Raw genomic sequence first — 25475 nt, 5'->3', positions numbered from 1 at the left:
GACATGAGAATGTCTAGGCTAGAGAGACGTTTCATGTCTTTAACTTCCGGGAGTTTTCATTGTTCTTCTTGTACTTCTGCTTTTGATAGGAATTCTGGTAGGATCCTTCCTTGAAAGACAAAAGTCAGGAGTTCCCTTAAAACGCTATAAAGGTAGAGTGTCACTCAAGGAATGAAAACCAGTCAGAGGGTTTTCCAGGCTTCCCAGCGTTCCGTGCAGGACTCCAGAACTCCCTGAGAAGCCTGCCTGCTTTTAGGAGGCTCACGCAGCAGATGTGTTTTATCATCTCTCCCTCCTCTGCCACCCCTCCTCCAAAACCTGTTCCCACACAGAACGCTTACTCTCGGTGCTCAGTACACAGGGTGATTCGGTATGTTGTGGTGTAGCTTTGACGCCTAATCAATTAGTCTTTGTAAAAATCGTTTATGTGTATACTTACTTTAAATCCTCCCTGTAGGTTAGTCTTTGGAAATGGTGTTGCAAGTAAGGGGGAACTTCTTCCTCTTGTGTTTTAAATTATCCAACATTTGAACTGTTGATTTCACTGCTAAGTGTACTTGAATGAAGTTTGGGGCCAAACCATGCACAGAATTGTAAACAGAATTCTTTTTCTCCATGTTCTTACCGGCCATATGGTAAAGAAGGCGGTCAGGACAGATGGGTGAATGGACGTTCTCTGGGCCAAATACGAGGACGGTAGACCTCGTTAAGAATTATGATTGTTGTTATTTCACATGGCATCTACCTGTTTCTTCTCACGTTCTTCATTGCCCTCACAAAGCAAGCTCAGCCTGGGGAGAGAGCAGAGCTTCCCCATTGTTGTAATATATCTGCTCACTTAAAGCAGGGAGTGAGAACTATGTGAAAATTCAGACGTAATCGGGCAAGAGCTATAAGAAAATGGTCAGCTAAGCATGCCCACGTGTGAAGACCTATCAGGACTGGCCTTACTGCTTTTTGATGATTGTTTTGGAGTGGCCAGTGGAATAAGACAAGGTTTTCACGTATGCCTTTCAGCAGGGACCGCAGACATACCTACGTACGTACGTTATCTCACAGTACCCTTTTCATTTAAATAGTGGGGACTCTCTCTCTCTCTCACCTTCCTAACTGGAGGCTGAGATCTAGAGCGGCTGAGTGGCTGGACCAGTGAGCTAGCATGGAGCTGGAGAGGGCATTTCTACATTAGATGTGGTAGTGGCCCCGCTAAGGACTCTTTTGTAGGTTTTATGCAACTTTTCCTTTACTGACGGGATCAGTAGATACTCCCTAGTTTTTTAAGTTTAATTTAACACCTGTTGCTTTGGCCTTCATGGTAGGAGCAGGAGGTGTTTAGAATGTTATCAAGAATTGCTGATTAAATTGTCACTACTACTCTGAGTGAAAACTCAGTGCTTCCACGTCACTATAGCAAAACGAAGGAGAGTTTAGGAATTCCTAGAGAATTCCAGATGAAGCCCCATTTTGACTGATGGCTGAGATTGCGTTCCTGGGCTTGACCTTGCCTTGCTCGCCAGCACAGACCTGATAAACCTTTGCACATCACTTAGGTACCTTTAGGGTCTCATTCACCTCTGGCACTGAGCAGAGACCACAATAGGAAGTTGGTTTGGTTTTTCACTTCCATGTTCTTCTAACTCAGGGAGTTTTATGATTCTGGTTTGTAAGACATTCTTGTTACGGTTTGGCCATATAATAAATCTACCTTTGCTCTGAAATTATAGGCTTTGCTCATTGCAATGTAGTAAGCATGGAGGTTTTTACATCAGTGAATCAAGTTTATATTTTCCAAACCTTCTGAGAAAGGCATTTCTGTCTAATCCAGAATTAGTAGATCCTCTCAAGATGGAAATATTTGTTGTTCCCATCAGCTGTCATGTAGGTGGCTACGTGCTTTCAGTTTGCAAAGTTGTTTTTGAGTATTTTGCCAGTACTGCATTTCTGTTTTCTCAAAGCAAGCTGAAAAATAAGAAAATCATGGTCTTTCATGAGGTTTATGGCCAAGTTATATTGGCCGTTAGGCTGCTCGTGGGGTTCTGTCGTCTCAGTCTCCTGTGATGTGAGAAAGTAATTGGCTGTTCTCAGGCCAGTGCATGATCTTTAACCATGACTGTTGGGACTATCAGGCCACCTGGGATGGACTCAGGTGTGAGGCTGGTGAGTGGAGGTGCTTGGGTAGGGGTGACAGACGGATCTTTTTGGATTCCATAGAAAACACCGGAATGAATGTCGAGACCAGTGAATGAGGGGTTAGCAGTCCCGATTCTTTATATCCCCACACTGATTTGCAGCATGCAGGCTCTCTAGCAGGGTCAGTCCTCATGACTTCTCTTTGTAAAGGCCAGGCTGGGGGAAGTGAACAGTCTTCCTTTTAATTAGGTAAGTTCATAGAGTTCAGTGACCAGAGCCTTTATTCTGTTTTTAATCCAAATTAAAGTATCTTTCTAAGGACCCAGTGCATATGAAAATGACTATGGCCTTTTATTATCCTCTCGGGGAGGAGTGTGCTGAAGCCATAGCAACTGATCATTTCCAGAAGACTTTGGATCTTGTATATTCTGATCCAGTTTGCTCTTTGGAGAGCTTTCTTTTCCATTTCTTACCTTTAGGTGTTATTTCACCTTCCTACTGAAATGCCCAGCTTTGCGAGGCCGTGGGCAAGTCCAGCTTTGCCCACCCCCTCCTGTTGTTGGCCCGTCAGTCAGTGAGGCCCGAGCAGGGGCAGGCGCGGGCCGTGTCGCGATTACGTGAACGGAATGTGACTGACCATATGTGAGTTTCTCTGTCTTCATTAAACTTGTTCCCCTTCTCTGAAACCCCTCATGCTGCACGCTAGCACGGAGCAGCCGTATCCCTCGACCCAGCATGAGTCAGGGGTGCAGCCGCGATGCCAGCCGTGAGAGCAGCCGCGATACGAGCCCCGCTCGGGGCTTCCCTCCGCTCGGTGAGTACCCGCCGGCCTGGCTCCTGGGGCTCCTCCCGCCCCGCCGGGCCCAGCCACCTGCCTCTGTCCCCCGCCGCTGTCCCGTGCGCCTCTCCGCTCCCGTCCTCCTCCCGAGCCTCCCTTCCTGTCCCCTCTGCATGCTCGGATTCTGGCAGTTCCCAGTTTTCACATATCAGGGGAAGAAAGCACCCATGCGCCCTGTACTGTTGTCGTTTAGGACCACTTGCTCCGGGCAAGCCCGTCTGCGAGGTCGTTGCCAGCGTGTGGCGCAGCTCAGCCAGAGACCGTTGCTGCTTAAAAGCTGAGCGCGTCCAAAGTGTCTCCGTACTCGCTGAATCTCTGCAACCTGTTTTGAATTTTACCAGGGATCAGCCCATGCGTGATTCACTTCAGAGAAGGAAAAAAAAAAAAAGTATCATCATGATAACATTTAGGAAACTAAGCATGTGCTCGGTTTGGGGGTGAGCACATTAATCGAAAAAGCAGCATGAATATTAGCTCTGCTTCTGTGAAACGAGTCACTTCAAAGCTTTCTTTAAAGCAGTCTGCAAATTGCTTTTGGATAAACGGCCTCAGTGTACAGCACAATGCAAAATCTTTATGTTCACTGTTAATTATTAAGATACTTTTCATTCTTCCTGGGCTCAACAGGCTGTTTAACGTTTGTGATCCGGTGCCACCCCAGGACAAAAACTTTACAACATTTGGTGGCCATGGTACATGGTAATATTGTACCTCTGATCACCAGTTCGGTGTCCGTTGGGGCTGCTTGTCTGACAGACGCCCCCCGTTTCAGTTTTCCTTACAGCTAGAATTTGTACTTTAACAATTTCTAGTATTCAAGAAAAACAAGACCAAAAGAGAAACATTTATGCTTTATAGAATATTGAATTTACATTTTCTATTTCGTTTTAATAGTCTTGCCTTTCTCTAAAATGGACATATACCTTTTTACCTAGTGCAAATTATTAATCCTGTAAGATGTCTATCAACACATACTTTCACACACACACAAAAAAAAGAAAAGAAAAATGTTTTGTATTCTTCAGTAATTGTGTTTCAGTTCTTGGGCGTATTAAGTGCTGTACAGCTGTGTATTTTTTCCTCATGATAAGCATGACAGGTAGAAATCACTTTATACCGGTAGGGCCTAGGCCTGAAGTTATTCTCTGGAACTGTGGACTGTAGCAGCCTGTTACTTTGACTCTAATTATGAAACGGGTCTTTCAAATATAAAAATGTCACTTTGGAAGATGGATGTTACAGCAAAAGCATAAGGTTTTAATATTTGCCACTATCTCCTTCTAAGTCATACACTCCTTCCCAGTATCTTTTTTCCCCCAATTAGTATCAGTACTCAGAATCTAGACCTATTTCTTCATGACCACTGTCCCTCGTGGAGTTCTCAGAAAGAGCAGATGGACGGATGCAGGGCCCTCTAGACGATCACCTGACTTCGTGAGGAGATACCTGTGTGAGGTGTCCTACCTGATGGGCATGAGGGCCTGAGTGGGGCAGCTCACCTGGTCCCTGTCAGCTCTTCCACAGCAGTTCACAGCATTAGATCAGAATCCTCAAAAATCCAGGGCAGCAAGGATGATTTTTTTTCTGAGTGAACTGGTGGTGTTTCCTTTTAAGTTAAGGCTGTGTATCTATGCATCCTTGTTCACGATTTGACCTTCGAAATAACCTGTTCTATAAGTGAACAGTTCAGTCTGGTTCTTGATTATCTTGTCTCTTAGAGTTCAGTGTTTTTATTTCACGTGTACACTGCTGTTTTTGTTCCTGTCCATGGAAGCAGCCTTTGTGACCCAGCATGTGGTCTGTGGACCAGGCAAGGTGTGCTGGATTCTTGAGGTCCTGCTTGGACCCTGAGGAGCTGAGGGATCCAGTCTGATTTCCACTGAAGTGTTTTGGTGATAGCCCGGGTTGTGGACGTGTGTCATTGCTGCTACCACAGCTGGAGCTGTGGCTGCAGACATCTCCCCTTCTCACAAGCTCTGGCACCAGCGTGGTCTTCTGTGTGGTCAGGGCAGGAGTTCACATCATTTCAGCTCAGTTTTTAGACCATGACTTTTTTTCTTTCTTGTTGGGTTAAATCTGTTCATAAAACTCCTATCCAGCAGGAACAGCACCAGTGCCCACATGTCCCTGGCACCATGCTGAGTGATCAGTGGGCATATAACCCTTGTGGGTCCTGTTCAGCCTCTGGGACTGGTATCGTCGTCCCTCTTGTCTCGATGACAAAACCAAGACCTGGGGAGTGGAGGCCGCTTCCCCAAGATCACACGGGTCTGACTTCAAAGCGTGGCTGTTCCCCTGCCTCACCTGAGGTGTCTTTCATTGGTTCCTCTGAAATGTACTAACTGCTTTCTGAGGCCTCTCCAGGCTCAGGTACAGAGAAAGTGCTTGGCCACGTTTCTGAGTCGGGATTTCCAGGTGTGGCAATGGCACCTGGGAATTCATGGATAAGTCCCAAAGGTTGCTGTGCCCCCTGGGGAGCCTCCTACGCCCTTCGGAGAGTGTGATGTTTCCTTCTTATTCTCATTCACTTTAATGTTCATTTCCTACCCCCTTTATAAGTCAGTGAGATTTTGTATTAGTGCCCCTTTGAATCAACTTATGTAGCCAACCTTCACTTTTTAAAAGAAGAGGACAGAAGTAATTGTTTCAGTGACTACATATTGGGTTTGAGCTTGCATTTTTCTTAAAAAGTTATTTTGGACCATTTTAATGGTATGAATACATAGTGACAGTGACAGCTTTTAGGTGAGATTAAGGCTCTAGGACTCTGCTGTCAATGAGGTTTTGATGTAAGCGGGTCCACCTTGGATTCCATTGTGGGACGTTCACTTGAGAACGTGACAGAGAACTTGTTACGTGACAGATTTGCTGTAGAATATTCTGTTGAAACAGAACCAAAGGACGACTTTATAAGGAACCTTCAGATCAGGTGTTGCTTAAACATGGTTTTCAGTTTAAACTGTCAGGATACAATACCATTGTGCTTGTACAAGGAATGAATAGTTTGCTTCAGTCTTACAAAATGTTTTGCCAGTTTCCTTATTTAGGGAAAGTGATTGTTTTGTAATACCTGTTTTAGAGCTTGCCGACTTATTATTGTGTATCTCGAGGAATTAGGGATTTTCTTTTTCTTTTGCATGCTGGTAAAAATTTGTCCTTACTGACCAGGTAACCTTTGCTGTTCAGTACCCCTTATCCCGCAGATATGCACATTTCACAAGGTGACACGAGCTTAAGTAAATAAAATTGTGTTGAAGAGTTTGGGGTTTTGCCATTTCATGACTAAGCATGTAAACGTGGGAGGATTCTGGACTCTGGCACTGCTTAGTGTCACTCTGTGAAACCTATGAACTCTCTGTGCTACAGTCACCGTGTTCTTTCCAAGTAATGATAGAAGCGTGGTTTTTTTTTCTTTTTTCTTCTTTTGAGGTAAAGAAAAAGCCACATATTATGTGGCACTCGGGTCAATAAATTCAGGTTTGGACCCAAGCCTGTATTTCATAATTGTTTCTAAAAGTTATTCTCTCCACACGAGGATGGAGTTTGGTGTATGTTTTCTCAGACTGATGAATTGATGCGATATAATATTATGAGTACTTGCTAGCAAAATAACATTTATTAACCAGCACTGCTGCTGTTAACCACCACGGTTTATTCTGTGCCTGGTAGCGTTTCAAGTGTTTGATGTATAGTCTCTCCTAATTCTCTTAACTCCCAAGAGGAGGGTACCCTTGTTGGCCCCATTTCACAGATGAGGAACTGAGACACAGAGAGGTTTAGTACTTTGCCCAGGGCCCACACAGCTAGTTGTGATCTGACCAGGACTTGCCCCCCATATGTCACGGAGCTGGTGCTCATAACCAGAGGCCTGCAAATGCCTCTCCAAGGAAGGCTGTTAAACTTATTACAGCCAACTTTCCAACAGTTAAAACAGTGAGTTCATTAATCATTGGGATATTTCTGCAGCAGAACAGCACACATGTTGACTAGGGAAAATGGAATACAGTTGTTGAGCCCCTTTCTCTTTTTTTAAATTGATTTATATTTTACCTGTGAAGCATGAAGTCTTTTATTTCTTTTTTATTGAAGTATAGTTGATGTACAACATTGTGTTAATTTCTGCTGTACAGCAAAGTGATTCAGTTATACATACGAACGTTCTTTTTCATGTTCTTTTCCATGGTGGTTTGTCACAGTATATTGAATGGAGTTCCCTGTGCTCCACAGTGGGACCTTGTTGTGTATCCATCCTGTATATGAAAGCCCCCTTTTTGTGACTTCATTCTGTGTCTGTTGAGAGAACGTTGTGTGAACTTCTTCGCTTCTGTTTCTGGTGCATGGTCGCGTGTGCATCGCATCCTGACGGGAGGCGTGACCCATCCTGCTGCTCCGCCCCCTCGGCGCGCCCCTGGCGTCCTTCCCGTGCCCAGTCTGTGGTGGCGACGGTGGCTCCCGGGGGCAGCGTGCACCCGGGGGCAGCGTGCACCCGGGGGCAGCGTGCACCCGGGGGCAGCGTGCACCCGGGGGCGGGGGCCGCTGGGTGCACAGGCAGCCCTCCTCCTGCGCCAGCGCCCCGCATGCAGCCCGGGGGTTGTTGGCCCTCGCTGTCCATTCGTACCCAACATCATCTCTTTCTGTGAGGAAACACGGCCGCGTCGGGAGCAGCCCCGCGTTCCCTCCGGTCTGTGGCCGCTGCTGTCTCAGGTTCTCGTGTGTTAACCCTGTGGGTGTTGCCGTTCCTTTTACCTGCAGCCTCTCGACGTCATTCCAGGTCCACTAGTGCTCTTGCCACGGCTGACTCTGTTGGGCAGTCAGGTGAACACGCGCTCATGCATGCCATGCCTGTCCACGCTCATTGTCACACGCTCATTGTCACATCTGGTTCCCATCAGTGTCCGCTAGCACTTGGCATGTATGCACCTCATATTTTCTTTCCCCCCACGATGTGCTTCTATTTTTTTTTTTAAGTTGTTGAATGTTTATGGTCCTGTTAATAGGCCGTAGATGCTTTGTAGCCAGTTTGACGACATCATTTTTCCAGTGTTCGTATTTATGTTAAAACAAAACAAAACAAAAGGATAGGGAAGCACTTCTGCCCTCCTTTCACTCCCTCCCCCAGGAAAACAGCAGCCCCAGATAGGTGTCCTGAAGGGTCCCTCGGAGGAAGTGGGGTATGGACCTCATCCAGCAGAGGCTTCCGTCTCTCAGTCTTAACTCCCAATGAAGTGTCTGTTAATGCTAGTTACTACCATCCGGTTCTAATTACTTGGAGGTACTATTTAGTGACCAGATGTCCCAGATTATAGCAAACCTCATTTCATATGTATTGAAGGAAATGGATTGTCCTAAAGCATTTATGGAAAAACAAATCACGATTAGGATAATCAAGTCAGGCCAAAGGTAGCCTTTGCAGCCTGCAGAGCCGAAACACTCCATCTCAGCCTCATTGTAACAGTACCCCAAATGCCCTGGTTAGCCTCTGGGGCAGAAAGTGAGCATACAATAATGCATCAGTTTGCCGGATTTAACTGGCATCATTTTGATACGCTAATAATCCCTAATGACTGTAGTTTTATCAACTGAGTACAAGGCATAATCTGTTAAATCAGACTGTTGATGGTGACAACTGTGACCAATTTACTGAGTTAGTGTCTCTGTTTTTCCTCTAAATGAAGCCACCTATGCATTTGATTATGTATTCTCTGATTAGGATATTCCCCTGAAGATTATGGGCCAGACTGAGGGCACAGTCATATGTATCCATCTCGTGGAAACTGGACAGTACCAGAGAGAACGTAGAGCAGATTTTGGTCTGGCGAAAACAAAAGGCTTATAAATTTTCTTAGGTCCAGACAAACATTTCCCCTTAAGATTTGAAATTCAGTTATCTACGATGTATATCAAATGATCTGCAGTCACTGTGTATGGCAAAGCTGTATGCATCTGGGAAGCACAGAATAATTGCTTTGTTCTTACAGTTTTAATTTTGTGTCTGAAAAATCAGTATTATCCCTGGAGCAAGAATTGCTGGCATGAGACCTACTTTTTTTTTTTTTTTTTTAAGATTCTGTTTTATTTACGTTTATGCTGGGTAATTTTTAAATGGCTTATAACTGAATTACTTTCATTCTGTTACTCATAAATCCCTTACTATCTACCCTTTTTTAATGGAAAAAAAAAAGAGACTTGAACAAAGATCATTTATAAAACTATGTGCATAATAAATCTCAAATTTATAATGTTATTTCAGGTGATGATTTATATTCTAGAGAGAGAGAGAATTGTTTTGTGGTCTGTTTTTAGTTTATTTGGCACATTAAATCACCTTTTAAACATACACGTAATGGTGAAATTCAGTACGAGCAACAAGTGCATTAAAAAAGGGGATAGTATAACATACAATTTTTGTTTCCCTCTAAAAATTCATAACTATATAGCTTTTGATAGCAGTGTTTAAATCTTTTCCCCCTTTCTGTGGCAGTGGAAGGTATAACGTTTCGAAGCTGACAATTCAAAAAAGTTAAATAACACTTCCCTTTTAGAGCTCACCAGTTTGTAGATGATGTCTTGTTACCTACCCAAAATTTTAAATATATCATTTTATAGGAAAGATCAATTATGTAAAACCGACATTAGCTTTCTTTTATTTCTTTTTTTTCCTAAATGCTTCATTACTAGAATATGGCACATGCAGAGACTTTCCTTGTCCAAACAGTGTCTTATTTGTTAACAAAGAGAAAGCATTTTTAATCTTAACATTTTTCTTCCAGAGGTTTATTATACATTATAAGAGCCTTTTACCGGACTGCTTTGTCTTGAGCTGCCACAACTGTGAGCAGCAAGGCCTCACAAGGGCAGTGAGTCCCAAGCAATCTCAGCACTTCTTAAGGAAGGCTGGTCAGCTTACGTAATGGGACTTTTAAAAGTTAGTCTCTTTGGACTCAGCGCTTTCACTGCCGTGGGCCAGGGTTCAATCCCTGGTTGGGGAACTAAGATCCCGCAAGCTGTGTGGCCAAAAAAAAATTAAAAAGTTAGTCTTTATTGTCCATGCTTGTTAACAGGCTTAGAATAGTTGTTTGAACTGCTGAAGTTGGAAATTGTTTTGCATTCTGTCCATTCGGTTGACACGTATAAGGATTATCATTTAAAAATCCTTTGAGGGACTCAGGAGAAATTTATATTATCTGAATGATTAATGTTTTGCAGCAAAGATACTAGCTTTTTGTGGTGAAGTTTAAAGAATTTTAATAAACTGATTTTTAAATAGCCTTTGGTGACACAGGCATCATGATGAACAAATACCTAACATTAATTGAGCTTAATAACAGTTGAACAGTAGAGACACTAATGAAAATTTGCACAGAGATCAATTTAATACATTTGTTTCAAATTTTAACTTTTTATTACACATTGCATTAGAATTCATTGATCAAACCATGAAGCTTTCTAATCAGTTTGACCAAATGTCAGGGCCGCTAGCCTTTAGAGAGAATGCTGTATACATGAAAAGACTACCCTCATGGCCCAGCCACCTTCTATAATAAGGTCCCCCCCATGTCTCAACACTTTTCAAAAATAGACTGTCATTAAAGAACCGTTTCAGTTGTCAGGATGTTTTTGGCACGATCGTATTAAATGTGAACAGGGTGAACCTCTGCCACTGATAATAAGCAGGTCAGGTGTAGTTGAAACTACAAGTCAGGTGCAGTGAAAATTGACTAGAGATGCTTCCGTCCTCTGTCCAGTAAGTGGGACGAGGCAGGAGCCGTCGCAAAGAAGTGAAAACACGTGAATTAAAGTGACACATCTTTTGCTTTTGTTTTTTAACTAGACCGGTTTGGGCTCGGCCAGGCAGGAAGAATACCTGGCTCTGTGAATGCCATGCGGGTTCTGAGCACCAGTGCAGATCTGGAAGCTGCTGTTGCTGATGCTTTGGTAAGAGGCACGACGTGTGTGGAGTCTCTTTGAATTACTCACCTGCGTTTTTCTGTCTTAACAGGAAGTAGTCTCCAAACCAGGTCACTAAATCATGACACTCTTTAAACTGTGTAAATTTATATTATTATGCTTTTCTTCTTAAACTGTGAACTCTGTACGTAAGTGAAAACTGGCCTTACAAGACACAGTAGCATCAAGTATGTCTTCTGTGCTCCGCAGTATCAGTGAAGTTGTGATGACATCAGGCTTCTCTGATGTCATTGGGCTTCTTCTTTTCCTTTTTTATCTTTTTTTTTTTCAGCATTTCCTTTATTCCCTTCTATTGCTTCTGTTGCTTTACAGGCTTTGATGGCATAGCCTAAGCATATCATTGTATAACAGTAGGTCATAGCGTTTGTGGTTTGAAAATCTTGCGTTTATTCCATTTCCCTCACTAGTTGTTCCATATGATTTTATGTTTGTTTGTTTAAATGAGTCCTTAAGTCATTATTTACGGAAACTTTCCCAGATTTTGAGGTCAACTCTGAGGATGTGAAGCACTAGTGAAGTATGTTTTTGCACTGTTACAATGTAATATCTAAAAAAGCAACGTAAAGTGATTAGAAGTCCTTAAACTTGTGGTTATAGCAAAGAATTCCTAAGTAGAATCGGCTTGTGGTCAAATGGCCTTTTAAAGATGCATTGCAGCTGGTAGTAACACAGCCTCTTGTACTTTCTGGTTTATGTGCTCAGCATTTAAAATAGACATTCTTTAGAACTTCTCGATCTCTGGTCTTGCTTGTACTGTTTTAAGACTTGTTCTCTTCTAATGAACAAAGGTAATAACCCCGCTTTCAGACCCTGAGGTTTTAAATCAAGCCCTGTTTCATCTGATCAAAACTTTATAGCGTGTGGCCACAGTGATCAGACCCCTGAGGTTTTAAATCCAGCCGTGTTTCATCCGATCAAAACTTTCTAGTGTGTGGCTATAGGACCAGACCCTGAGGTTTTAAATCCAGCCGTGTTTCATCCAGTCAAAACTTTATAGCGTGTGGCCACAGTGATTCCAACTCTCATCCCTCCTGGCCCTCCCTCATTTATTCCTGCTCAGCCAGATTTCTCTGGCAAGCATCTGTGAGCAGGCAGTTTTCCGCTCTCCTCATGGTTTCATGGTGAGGGCTGCCCGGCCAGCTCTGTTCATCAGTCTTGTGTGCAGGAGGGCTTTTTCTGGCAGATAACTGCAGTTCAGGATAATTGCTTTAAGCAGGACTTTAACTTAAGAGTCACGAGGTGGCGCACAATTCTGTGAAGCGATTCTTCCTTCCAAGTTGCAGCATTTGGAATCTGTTTCTTACTTATTTCGGGACTTGAAGAAGTGGGGGCCAGAGGGGTAAGAAGTGATGGATGCGCAAAGCCCTTGCTCGGTGAGACAGCACTTCGGTGGTGGGGGGGGGGGGAGGGGTACAGTGCCCAGAGTGCCAGGGGGCAGAGCAGGACTGGAGAGTCTGGGCTTTGCCTTCACCTAACTTGGGCTCTTCTCTGACCTCCGGCTCCCCGTACACCCCTGCTGCTCTCACTACTACGTTTTGTCCAAACTGCTTGGTCTTTCCAAGTGACCTGCTCCAGAAGAGATAGCGCCGGGATGGTACACAGTCCTTGCTCGCAGAAAAGAAGTCCCGGGGCAGCATCTGTCCTAGGAGCAGGCGACAGAGTTAATAATAGCGACATTAGGGATATACCTCAGTGCTATGTGGAGAGTTTCAGCAAAGAATTCCAACAGATACCGGAAGTTCTCATAAGAGGTGTAGGAGGGTTAGGAAATGCCATTGTGAAAGCATTCTTTGTTATTCGCTTGACACGAATCGCTTGCTAACCTGTATTTTTGGTTTGCTAAGATATGTTCTGCTGTACACTTTTGTTGCAAGAACGATCCCCACATATGCTTCTGACATAATTCTCTATGCTTTTTCCCCATCCTTCAATATTTTCCTGCCTACAGCTGTTAGGAGACTCCAGGAGCAAGGTACCAGTGCTTTAACTTTTGTTTTATGTTTTTTTTTTTCTTTTTTTTCTGTTGAGTATATTTCCTTTAGGAGCTGGTAAAAACAACAAAAAAAGTAGCATAGTGTAGAAATTCTGTTCTGAATTGTGATTTTGTAGAAACTAGTGATGCTGTTGCTAGTGATGGAACTGGTCATCTCTCACATTTGCCTCAGTGTTTTCGATATCAAGCTCTGCCCCTTTTCCTACTAGCGTTTCATTTTAGTTATTAACCTAGTTTGTGTCTCCTCTTACGTCGTTATTGATTCATGAATGGATACATTCAACATTTTGCTTATCTTAGGAACCTAGTTGATGGGTAAGTGAGATGACCATATAATTATCATCCTACCAAGGATACTTTTGAGAGTGAGAGAGGGTGCTGTTAATAATTATGCTGGGACAGTAGGTGGAAGGCAGAGCTGTCCCGGCGTACAAGTCACATTCCTAGAAAATTACATCAGTACAGTTTAAGCCAGTAGCTATTTGTTTTTCTCTTGGACAAACCGTATTTTATAAGTTTTATCTATTTTATGTAGCTGTTGCTACATTATATAGGGATTTAACTTACAGTTTTATATTCAGAGGTAAGAGAAATGAATGACATGGGTATTCTAGTCTACAGAAGGCCTATTAGTGTGGTAAAACTTTAAGTCCTTAATAAAAATGGTTTAGATCATTTAGGAATCCTTTTATGTAGGACACTCTGCCACTGACATTGCAGTGTCAGACGTTCTTAAGGAAGCATGACTATTCAAACAAATTTACTCACAGACCATGCTCAAGATAGATTGCTTTTGACTGGGAAGGGGCTGGTGGGCGCTCACACTTAACAGTGCGTCAGGTGCCGAGCCGGGCTGTTTAACATATAATTCCACTTAATCCTGACAACAAGCCTGTGAGAAGGATAATCGTTGTCATCTCAAAGATGGGGAAACTGAAGCAGACAGATGAGGAGGCTTTCTGAAGTCACACAGCCAGTCTGTCTTACTGAGAAGGCCATGCACCGCGCTAGAGATCGTGCTCTTTCCTCTGTGCTGTGGGCTGCTCTGCTTGTTACTCACCCTACGTCTGCTTTTCTGTTTTTACTCCCCTCATCTGTAAGCGCAGGGAAAGGGCGGTGCATGTGCCTGTGTGTGTCTACGTTTAGCTCTCTGTCGTTGGTTTTGTTTGGTGAGACTCACGCCACCTGTCCGTGTCTCCCCCGACCCGTCCTTGGATCTGGCAGAAGAAGCCCGTGAGGAGGAGGTATGAGCCATACGGGATGTATTCCGACGACGACGCCAACAGCGACGCGTCCAGCGTGTGCTCCGAGCGCTCGTATAGCTCCCGGAACGGGGGCATCCCCCACTACCTGCGCCAGACCGAGGATGTGGCCGAGGTACTCAACCACTGTGCCAGCTCCAACTGGTCCGAGCGGAAGGAGGGGCTCCTGGGCCTGCAGAACCTGCTGAAGAGCCAGAGAACACTGAGGTGAGGGCAGGAGGCCAGGCTTGTGAGCTCAGGCTGAGTCCCGTGTTGCCCCCCCGGGGCCTTACCCGGGCTCCCGTCATCTCGGGAGTTCTTAACGGAATTCCAGCCGCTGGGGCAGGCACTAAAGGTGCTGGGAGGGCTAAGTCAGTGGTCCTTGCCTTCCGGAGAATTTGAAATATCCAGCAAACACTTTGTTACTGATTAGGTTTAGAAAGCATTTGGTCCCCTATGGCTTACACTTGTCTATTAGGTGTTATTTGAGAAATCTCGGTACAGTTTGCAATTTAGGTCAAAAGTAAAACAGGTCTGCAGGTTGGGACGGTTTATTACACTTTAGAGTCGCGGGTAAAATGATACCAGCCTCAGTCTAGAGTGTTTTGATCCACAGGCGTAGGTATAGTTTATAAACATGCAGAGTAGAGAGGTGCTCAATAGGGTACTCTGAAGCACTCTTCAGCTTTAGAATTGATTAGTTTTGCTTTTTTCTTTGTTTCTATATTTCATAAATTTTCTAAAATGAGCGTGTATTACATATACCAAAAATATGTGTTTAGACCATATTTCCTCAAATCTAAGGCACCACTGACACACCATTATTTTATATCTGAGAAGAAATGCTGCTTATTAAACCATGACAGCACTAATAGGTCATTACTTATAAGATGGATCTCAAAATTACAGAGATGTTTGAACTACACTGTATTATATTCTTCGGGTAACTTTTTTTAAAGCTGTATGGTGAGACTGGATAAATGTCTGTGGTCATGGATGGCTCCGCAAAGCCACGGGAGCATTGACTGATGAATCACTGGGCTTCAAGCGCAGCTGTCCAGTCAGTCTGGCCCCTGCCTTATTCCTTCCTGCCGCCTTCCCTCCCCACCCCCTGGCCCCCCTTGTTCTCTTCTGTGCATGCGTCAGGAGAAGTTTCACCACGTGCGCTCTGAAGTGCAGGTCCTCTCTGGTGCTCTAGTGACCTGTCAAAAAACAGAAAAAAGGATTTGCTGTCATCATTCGTCAAGAATCTGCTCAATTCTCGTGGCCCCAGTTTCTTGATTCTTAGTGTTCACCAAGTATCCATTGAATAATCTCTCGAAATCTGTTGATTAGCGTTGGTCTGATCTAGATTTCATTGTTAGCAATGTTAAAGGATCACCCAACCTGAGAGGGATGATTTGGGGAAGAAGGTGAGTCTTTCTAATGAAACCTCGAAGCAGAAATGGGATTCAGTAGTACAGTTCAGGGTAAGAAAAGTCACGGGGGCACCGACATGAAATGCGTGTTTGCTTTGTCTCAGGCACGGTTGCAGGTAGGGTGTGTTCTTTAATCCTTTTAGCAGTTCACTGAAATGGATACAAAGATATCAGAGTACTTTGGCTCTAGCAGAACTGAGATTAAAATCCAGGTCTGTCTGACCCCGAAGCACATGCTTTTCCTAGTTGATCCCATTGCCTTTCATTTGTGGTGGTGGAAACACACCTGCAACGAGGTGAGCGGGATGTGGCTCATGGCTTTGCCACGCCCACATGTGTGAACTCAGGTGATCACGCTCTGAGAGTCAGTTTCATTTTAGAATGAGAGGAAGATGATCGTGATTTTTTTACTCCTGTGCAGTTCCATCATAAATTAAAATTTAGATAATTGATTTGTGAAGAAAGGACTTTGTTATATAAAAATTATATAAAATTTATGTAGTGGAACGAAATAAAAGGATTTTGAGAAGCTGTAACTAATTTCAGTACAGGCTTATTAAATATTAAATTTATTTATTTCTATTTTGTTTCCTCTAGTCGGGTGGAGTTGAAAAGATTGTGTGAGATTTTCACCCGAATGTTTGCTGACCCTCACAGCAAGGTAAGGTCTGGGGAACCTGCCCACTTGTGTTCCTCTCTGCATGTCTGTGTGGGCCGCATAATACACGACTTCAGAGTGGGATACCAGACCCGCAGCACAGTGTAGACCTTACAGACTGAACCCCAATTTCAGCAATAGTTTGTTATGGCTTTTGAAAACAGAATTCTTAGAAACTTCCAATGTCCATACGACATCAAGTTAAATAAAGTGTGTTTCAAGTAAGGGTTACCGTGGAGAGAATGAGATGTAGTCTTTTACTTATTCAGCAAATATTTTTGCATACTTAGCCAAATGGTGGGCTGGGTGCTAGGATGTAACAGTGTGTTATAATATAATGCCTTCCTGAAAAAAGTTACAGTAGTGAAGAAAATAATCAAGTTATGTAATTTTTTTTTTTTTTTTGGGTACCCATGTAGAATTTGTCTATATGGGACAAGATAGACAAATGGAAGCATTTATAAAATGGATTTACTGAAGAACCACATTAAGTATTTCTCCAGACACCAATAGAATTGCCGCCTCTAAGAATTTGCTGGGTGGTGGTCACTTAGCTGGTGCCTACACCTCCTGGGGACCGGAGGAGGACTGCCTTTTGACAAGGACTCCCTGCTGAGGGGAGAGCACCCAGGAGTGAGGGACAGGCCCTTTCTAGGAGTGGAGCTGAGAGCGGGACCCTTGACAAAAGTTCACTTGGAGTTTAGATTGTAAATAAATACCATTTTTTGGGAGGAAGGCTTTGCAGGCTGTTGCTGTTCGATGGTTTTAGAGAAAGAAAAAACAGAGGAATGAAGATATCGGGAAAGTTAAAGGGTAAAGGACAGAAACTAAAGTAGAAATTGAGGGAACCAGAAATCAGCACCAGCAAATCTTAAATGCTTGATGTGCAAGACTTAACTGTCTTACACTATCATTTTCCTAGTAAAAATGGCCTCTTCTAAATAAATCCTCCTGGGAGAAAGAAATCTGTGGTGGCCAGAAAGTCTAGCCAGTTACTGTGATCCCCCTTCTTTTCCTACACTTTCGTCCTCTCAGGAATTGTCCGTGAAGTGTCAATCATCCATCCATCCGTGCAGTCATTCAGCATTCACTGAGCACCCACTCTGGGCTAGGGATACAGAAAACAACACAGGACCCCTCCCTGCCTCTTGAAATGCTCACGGGAGCATAGGAGAATGAATGCAGGGGTGCTCCTTTTTGGGGCGGGGGCAACAGTTCTCCTCAATATTGGTCTTAAAGCATGTCTTAAAATTCCTGTTATGACCCTCACAGCAAGGTTGACATTCACAAACGTTAAGTTTAAGGACCAGGTAGATATCCAAAGATATAATTATCAAGATTTTCTCTAAGATAGTATTAAAAGCAGTAAGATTTAAAGCATAAGCATAAGGTTTGTAAGATGTATAGCATCAGGGATATTAGATGGATTTGGACATTGATGAAATTTCTATTACCTGTCACCTCTAGATTGCTGATTCAGAACCAGAATGTGAGGATAAAGAAGGAAATTTGTTTCCATCAGAAGGCTCTTGTACAGTGAGTTTGCAGGTCTCAGTTTAGTAAATATTTGCTAGCTGCCTTTGTGCTAAGCCAGGAATCCCACAGCTGGGGCTCATTGACTTCTTTCTGAGCTGTCTCACGGGAGACCCCTGGTGGTTAATGTTGCTGAGCTAGAACTGAGTAGGTCTGCGATAGCCGGGTTGTCCCAGGAGAGCAGGACGCATTTACCAAGTAGGGTGCGCAGTGCCACCGCTAACCTCTCTGAGACTGGTTCAGGGGTGATCCACCGTGAGCTCTGTCTCACCGTAGGGAGCAGTGGTGATCACACAGCAGCGTGAGGATTATGTCAACTGTCGGTGTCTTTCATCCCAAGCCATAATCTTTTATAAGGATTGGTATGGCTCTTGTAATATCTTTTCATAAAGATAATACTTTATAATATCTGACCGGGCATACATCAAAATAGATGACTGAAATGAAAAGCAATACATATGCAAGTTTTTTTTCCCCTCATCCTGTAATAGTTTTTGTTGAATGCTAGGTGATGAGCAATAATAGTATAGAATTATGATGGTTGAAAGGTTTTTTAAAGAAAAAGAGGGAGAGAAAAAGGAAAGAGAGAGAGAGGGAGAGAGGGAGGAAGGAAGGAAGGAAGGAAAGGAAAAAGGAAAGGAAAGGAAGGAAAGACCTCCAGGATTAGACTCATATTTTCAGCAAAGTTAATTTCTCTCTGTACTGAATTTTAAAGGCATGTAGAGGGAGGGGAGAGTTATTTCGTCAGTTTGTAGCCTTTTCAGGCCTTTTAAGAAACTGCATGAAACTTGTATGACTTCACTGTGGACTAACATGGAATCTGTTTCGTTGCATGGCCTGGTTTGCGGTGGAATTCACACCAGAGAGTAAGTTCCGACCCCTTTTCCTTTATCTGTTCTTGTTACTGCGTCTGCCTCCTATGCCATGTCCAGTTGTGGACAGTGTCAACCCCAGTTATGATTCTGGACAAAGCCAAGATGGGCATTTTTATCATGTTGGAGACGTGGGAGGAAATCATGAATTAAGTATGTGAAATACTTGGTCTCCATTTGTGTCTAGGTTTTCAGTATGTTTTTGGAGACTCTTGTGGACTTTATAATAATTCATAAGGATGACTTGCAAGACTGGCTTTTTGTTCTTCTCACACAACTGCTTAAGAAAATGGGAGCAGATTTGCTTGGATCTGTGCAAGCGAAAGTTCAGAAGGCTCTCGATGTCACAAGGCAAGTGTTTGGGGGCAAGATCGTTTTTTCCCACCTTTTGAGGTAAAACTGACATGCAACATTGTGTAAGTTTTAAGTGTATAATGTGAGCATTTGATACATGTGTATATTGCTAAATGATTACTGCAGTGTCAGTTAACACATCCTTCACCTCACATAATTACCATTTTTTGTTGCTTATGCGGTAAAAGCAGTCAAGATATGTTCTCTTAGCAAGTGTTGTAACTGTAACGGGAAGTTTGTACCCTTTGACCAACATCTCCCCATTTCCCTCACCCCACTAGGCTCTGGCAGCCACCATTCTACTCTTTGTTTCCATGGGTTTGACTTTTTTTTTTTTAAGATTCCACATATAAGTGATATGTAGTATTTGTCTTTCTCTATCTGGCTTGTTTCACTTAGCACGATGCCCTCAAGTTTCATCCATGTTGTCACAAGTGGCATGATTTCCTTCTCTTTTATGACTGAATACTATTCCATTTATATGTACACCACATTTTCTTTATCCGTTCATCCATCAACACACTTAGGTTGTTTCCATGTCTTGGCTGTTGTGAATATGGGGTTCACTTGCTGCAGTGAACGTGGGGTCGGATATCTCTTTGAGATACTGATTTCATTTCCTTTGGGTATATACCTAGCAGTGGGGTTGCTGGCTCATATGGTCGTTCTATTTTTTTTTTCTTTTTTTTTCTTTTTTTTGGCTGCGCCACGTGGCTTGCGGGATCTCAGTTCCCTGACCAGGGGTTGAACGTGGGCCACAGCAGTGAAAGTGCTGCGTCCTAACCGATAGGCCACCAGGGAATTCGCTAGTTCTAATTTTTTTGTGGAACCTCCATACCGTTTTCCATAGCGGCTGCACCAATTTTCATTCCCACCAGCATTTGTTGTCTCTTGTCTTTTTGATGATGGCCATTCTAACAGGTGTGAGGTGATACCTCATTGTAGTTTTTATTTGCATTTCTCTAGTAATTAGTGATGTTGAGCACCTTTTCATGTACTTGTTGGCCATTTGTATGTCCTCTTTGGGAAAATGTCTACTGGTGGGGCGGGGGCACTAGACCATTTTGATACTAAGAGAGTCTTTGTAGGTGGTTTCTTGTCATTTTGTTACCTGTGGCTTTTGTCACCCAGTTGAATATCTACTTTCTTACTTAATTCCCACATTCTCTTATTAACATATATGTTGAAATATTCCAACAATCCATGAGATGAAATGCCCATATCTTCCTCGAGTTGACATTATTTTTGTGAATGCCTAAGACAAATGTAAAACAAAGAAAAAAAAACATTGAAAATTGGTTCTCTTCTCTTTAAAAAACACTTTAGAATATTTATGAGCATCCTTCTGAAGACCTTAGTGTTTTTACGACTTCAGCCTCTTGTAAGGCACACGAGGAATATTTCTGTTCATGTGTGGTATAGGGTTCCTGTTCATCCAGGAATAGTTTCTATTAACAGTTCATTGGCTAGAGATGATAACACACTTACAATATTTGTAGCCCATCTGGCCTTTATGAGAAAAGAAAAGCTACTGAGACTCAGAAAAAGTGTAAAAAAGCTGACTCTGTGCCATTATTGTTTGGAAACAAACTTCTGACCTTTGCCTGTGCAATAGTAAATCCTCGACACACGAGTGATAGAAATTGAAGGATCTCAGAAGATGGTTCGCAGTAATGTCTTGGTTGTGATTTGGTGGATGACGGAGGGGAATGTGTCAGACTGCTGAATCTTTAAAAGAATAAACAGATGTCTCCAGGTCACTCAGAAAATCATCATCAGCATAGTAACTTTTATATGACCCGTTACTGCAAACTGGGATATGAGTAGGTATCATAGAATTGTCAAAATGGAAGGACCTTTCTCATTTCATTATAGAATTAGGAAACAGAGAGCACCTTGACACACCCGGAGCCCCACTTCCTGCGCGTGGCAGACCGAGAGCCAGCATCCAGGAGAGCCGGCTGTCACTCTGTTGTGTGGCCTGCAGGAGTGTGGAGGGCATCACACTGCCCCGTCATTGTCCCCTGCGCTTGCATCTGTTAGATGTCTCTGGCTGCCAAGCCTACATTTGTTCCTCTACACTGTGATGCCAGCTTTTCTTTTGGTCCCCGACCCTGGAGATCTGTGTAATTTGTGCTGCTATAGAATTTTATTATCCAAGTAGATTTCCCTTTAGATTTTCAGTGGACTCAGTGTAATGTACTGTATTTGCAGTAAGGCTTTCAGGCACCATCCCTCCTGTGTAGTGCAGTTGGGGGACAGTCCTCTACACCAGTGGATTCCTCACAGTTTGGCCAGAGGTTGACTAGAGAGGCTGAGCTGACGCAGCTGATGATACACAAGCGATGTAAACAGCAGGGCTGTTACGCGAGAGGCTGGGGAGCTGCGGTGAGTTGTGGTCACAGGGGATGTGGGCCCAGTGGTCCAGGCTTTTCAAGAAAGGTCAGAAATGTGGATTAAGGCAAGATATTCCAAGATATATTTTTTTAAAATGACACTGTGAAAGCCAAGGAAAACATTTGTAAGCCAGACTTTAGCCTGTAGATTGCTTCCTTAATTTAGGTGAATTTATGAATGACAGAAGATCCATTTCAGATTTTTAGGGATGATGGAAATATTACGATTATATTTCTGATCTTTGGTGATTAAGGGAAATAATTGTGCCCTCCTATTAGTTTTCCGGATGCCTCATTCCTTTAAGAACCCTCTTCTGGGGAATTCCCTGGCCTAGGTCCCTAAGGCATATGTCCCTTTTTCTCGGCAGCTGGGATATTTAGCTCTTTCAGCTTATCTAGGATTGTGAGTACCGAGGGCGTCTCAGTGGTGGCTGAGAGCTGTTCCTCAGGTGATAGAACTGATTGTGAATCTGCCTCAGTTTCCTTTCCTTTGGCTGCGCTCGACAGCAGGGCGCAGCTCCAGCTTAAATACACCCATTGCTCAGATGTATTCTCCATCCTCCCTTTGCTGTAGAAGAAAGGAGAGGTGTTCTGTGTGTGGTTTGTTTCTTTGATGTGTGGCCAGTATGAGTCACTTAAATCATATATACTAAGATGCGCTTTGCTTCCAGAGGTGGTCCTCAGAGCTTCCTGGATACAAATAGATGTGGGAGAAAAGGATGTGCTGTTGGTCAGGTTTACTTTTTATTAGTAATTATGATGGTGGTACTACTAGTAACAGTACGTGCCACACACTTTATGTTTTTCTTGTATTATTTCATTTAAATTTCAAATCAGTTCTGTAACCTGAAAGATTTGAACCTGCGTCCCTTTTCTTTCTACTATCCTTACGTACACTGAGAATCGTCTCTGAGGGAGTCTAAAAGAAAGTGATGCAGTCACTCAGCCTCAATTGGAATAGATCTTTGCGTTGCATTATCTTTCCTGTTAGCATGGAAGGGACCTCTGCGTTAGGCACAAGGGCTCCTTCAGGCAATTGTAAACTCATGCTAGTAATTGTGGCTTTTTAAGGGAGAGGGCGCTGACTTTCGCTCGCCAAGAGCCCTCAGGGTTACTCAGTTGGATCAAAAATGTGAGAGGACCACGAGAAATGAGATGAGTCACAGGCGAGAAGTGGAGCCGGAGTGGGGCTCCTAGGGTCCCAGGCTCCTGTGTGTGTCTGTAGCTGGAGAGGGGTGTCTCTGGGTGAGTGTCCCACGGGCGCTCTTCTGTGGTGACCGCACAAAGCTAGCTTACGGGCGGTTACCCAGCGAGGACCCCAGGAGCTGTGCAGGCAGCTTCAGCAAGGGCAGCTGCAAGCAGCCTCATCGGGATGTAAACGTTAGATTTGGGCGATGGAAGTGTTTCTCATGTGAGCAGTATTCCGAAAGGTACCTGGAAAGAAGACGAGCAGATGCCAAGAAGGCAAGCAGACATTCATTGCTCAGTTTATGTGTTTCAAGACTTTTAACAAGATTTCCCCTTTTCTAAATTTTCTAGGGAATTCCCTGGCGGTCTGGTGGTTAGGACTCGGTGCTCTCAAGCGCTCGGCCCGGGTTCCATCCCTGTTCCGGGAACTAAGATCCCGTGTGCCATGCGGTGCAGCCAAACAAAAACCAAAAAACAAAACAAAGAAATAAGTTTTCTGTGTATTACTTTAGTATTTACATGAAATGAAAAGTAATATTTAAAAAATATAAACATGCTTGCTTTTTACATATGTTAGAGGAATCTATAATAGTGTATTTTTGTTTCTTATATGATTTTACATTGTTTTTTGTAATAAGTCTTTCTTTTAAAATACCTTTTTTTTTTTAAACCTAGGGACTCCTTTCCATTTGATCAGCAATTTAACATTTTGATGAGATTTATTGTGGATCAAACCCAAACTCCTAACCTCAAGGTCGGTAACTATTTGTCGTTATAATTCAACCTCTAGAAGTCAAATTTGCTTAAAATATACTTGTTTATACATGACTCATATTTGGCTATTGTGAGTAAATCTGCTGTAAGCAACATGTTTCCATTTCTCTTGGTTCAGTACATAGTAGAGAAGTTGCTGGTTTATTGGGTAGGGACATGCTTAACTTTATTTTAAACTGCCGAAATGGTTATATCAGATTATATTCCTACCAGCGGTGTCTGAGAACTCCAGTTGCTCCACATCCTTACCAACATTTGGGCATTATTACAGTGTTTCACATTAATATTTAATGTAGAGAATTTTGGTGTGTTAGAATAGGTATCTTATTGGAATGTTTTTAATATTAACGTCGTAACACATGAAAAATGAATTGGCATGTTTTATAAACATCATACCCATAAGAATGAACTAATGGTATTTGAAGGAGGATATGCTCCTTTGAATGACATCAGGTACATTGTCTGTTCTTTGATCACTAATTTTGCTGAGGTTTTTAGGAGAGGCCCAATAAATAATAACCCTTTTCTCCTGATGTCAAAACCAAGTGAGACCTTGGTGGGGAAGTTAGAGCAGAAGTATTGAATTATTGAAGGTAATTATTGAATTACCTTCAGTGCTGCCTTGCAAGACCTGGCCTAGAGTGGCTGAAAAATAAAACTCACACAGAGTTGTACTTGCCCCGCGGTCGGTGGCAGAGCTGGAGGTCCCCCTGGTGCCTCCACCCCTCACCCCAGCGGGGGCTCCTGCCCGGCACGTGTCTTGCGGCGTCTGTGAGGAGCAGAGCCTGCCTTCTCTGCAGGCCCGGCAGTCACAGAGGGAAGGGGATTAGGCTGCAGGCCTCCCTTCTGTTCCCAAGCTTCCCTGTCAGTCATCTCATGCTTTTTCACTGCTGGAGGGCCCCTGCATGTAGGAACATAAATCCAGGAGAAAGGTGGTGTCCCCTCAGTAGTGTGTTCTTTTCTCTGAGCACCAGTTAAGAGTTCTGTTCAAAGATTTATAAAGTGTACCTACTGTTTATAATTGCTGGATCTTTCAGGTCAAAGTTGCAATCCTGAAGTACATCGAGTCTCTCGCTAGGCAGATGGACCCAACAGATTTCATAAACTCTAGTGAGACAAGGCTTGCTGTTTCTAGAATTATAACCTGGACGACAGAACCAAAGAGTTCAGACGTGAGAAAGGTATGTCCTTAGGCACGTGTCACGAAGAGGCATTTATGGGAACTTGTAAACCACCCACAAGCCTACACGCAAACCACTATCGCTCCTTTTCTAGGAAACCAAGGCTCTGCTCCTGTCCCTCCAGCTCCGTCTAGTTGCAGCCTTTGAAGATCAAAATGAAAATCTGAAATCTTGTATCATGGGAGACACCCTGATACCAAGATGTTGTGTTGTTGCTTTTTTTTTTTTTTTTTTTCAATCACCTGAAGAGAAATATTTGCTATTTTCTTCTGAAATGGCACGTTGAAAGGCATATAACACAGTGGAGGGAGCACGGGATCCTGTTATTTCTATTCTTAGGTAGTATTCTGCCTTAGGACTACTATGAACATGAATTCGTATATGTTAAAAGCATGATCCATTCCTGACAGGTTATAAGCACACAGGAAGTGTAAGTTATCACTCTCTTCGTTGTTTCTATTATTCTCTTCCTGTCAGTGTCCTGTTCTTCTACACTTGAGTTTCACACATGGCCATTGTTCTTTTACTTTATATATAAACAAGCTAGCCTTTCAAAGTTACTGATAAGAACCAGATTTCTTATTTCTGGTTTCAGACTAAAAGTACTTGATTTTGGTTATTTGTATGTAATCATGAACCTTGCTTTTTTTTTTTTTTCTTTTCTTTTTTCCCCGTAGTATACTCCTTCCACCGCCATCCGTGCCAAAATAGTCCTTTGGCCTTGGGGTAGAGTTGGTAACGTGGACCACTTGGGTCGAGGCAGGGTTAAGGATGATTCCAAGAGGTAGTTAGCGAGGTTGTTGTGGTTCCAAATGCCCCTGAACACCTAGCTCCTGCTCTAATGGAATCCAAGGAAGGGAACCAAAGAACCACCTGCAGGGTTTCTTTGGGAAGGTCACAGCCAGTGTAATTCTCCAGCCATTGTACAGTA

At 43.2% G+C, this 25475-nt stretch overlaps 1 protein-coding gene across 30 annotated transcripts in view; it reads left to right on the top strand.

Annotated features, from left to right (window-relative positions):
- The window catches only part of CLASP1 (cytoplasmic linker associated protein 1), a 264028-nt gene that overhangs the window by 187665 nt on the left and 50888 nt on the right, over positions 1–25475 (top strand). For 9 of the 30 annotated variants that reach the window (XM_060302548.1, XM_060302544.1, XM_060302572.1 and 6 more), the window contains 9 exons: positions 2837–2944; positions 7721–7783; positions 10800–10903; positions 12885–12908; positions 14154–14398; positions 16186–16249; positions 18839–19002; positions 23265–23343; positions 24401–24544. In XM_060302548.1, the coding sequence (XP_060158531.1) occupies positions 2837–2944; positions 7721–7783; positions 10800–10903; positions 12885–12908; positions 14154–14398; positions 16186–16249; positions 18839–19002; positions 23265–23343; positions 24401–24544 (995 nt within the window). The remainder of the gene's footprint in view (positions 1–2836; positions 2945–7720; positions 7784–10799; positions 10904–12884; positions 12909–14153; positions 14399–16185; positions 16250–18838; positions 19003–23264; positions 23344–24400; positions 24545–25475) is intronic. The other 21 variants (XM_060302569.1, XM_060302560.1, XM_060302568.1 and 18 more) reach the window with 5 other exon arrangements.

Source organism: Globicephala melas, chromosome 7, assembly GCF_963455315.2.
Source record: "Globicephala melas chromosome 7, mGloMel1.2, whole genome shotgun sequence".
Lineage (NCBI taxonomy): Eukaryota > Metazoa > Chordata > Mammalia > Artiodactyla > Delphinidae > Globicephala > Globicephala melas.
This window is presented reverse-complemented; position numbering and strand designations above follow the sequence as displayed.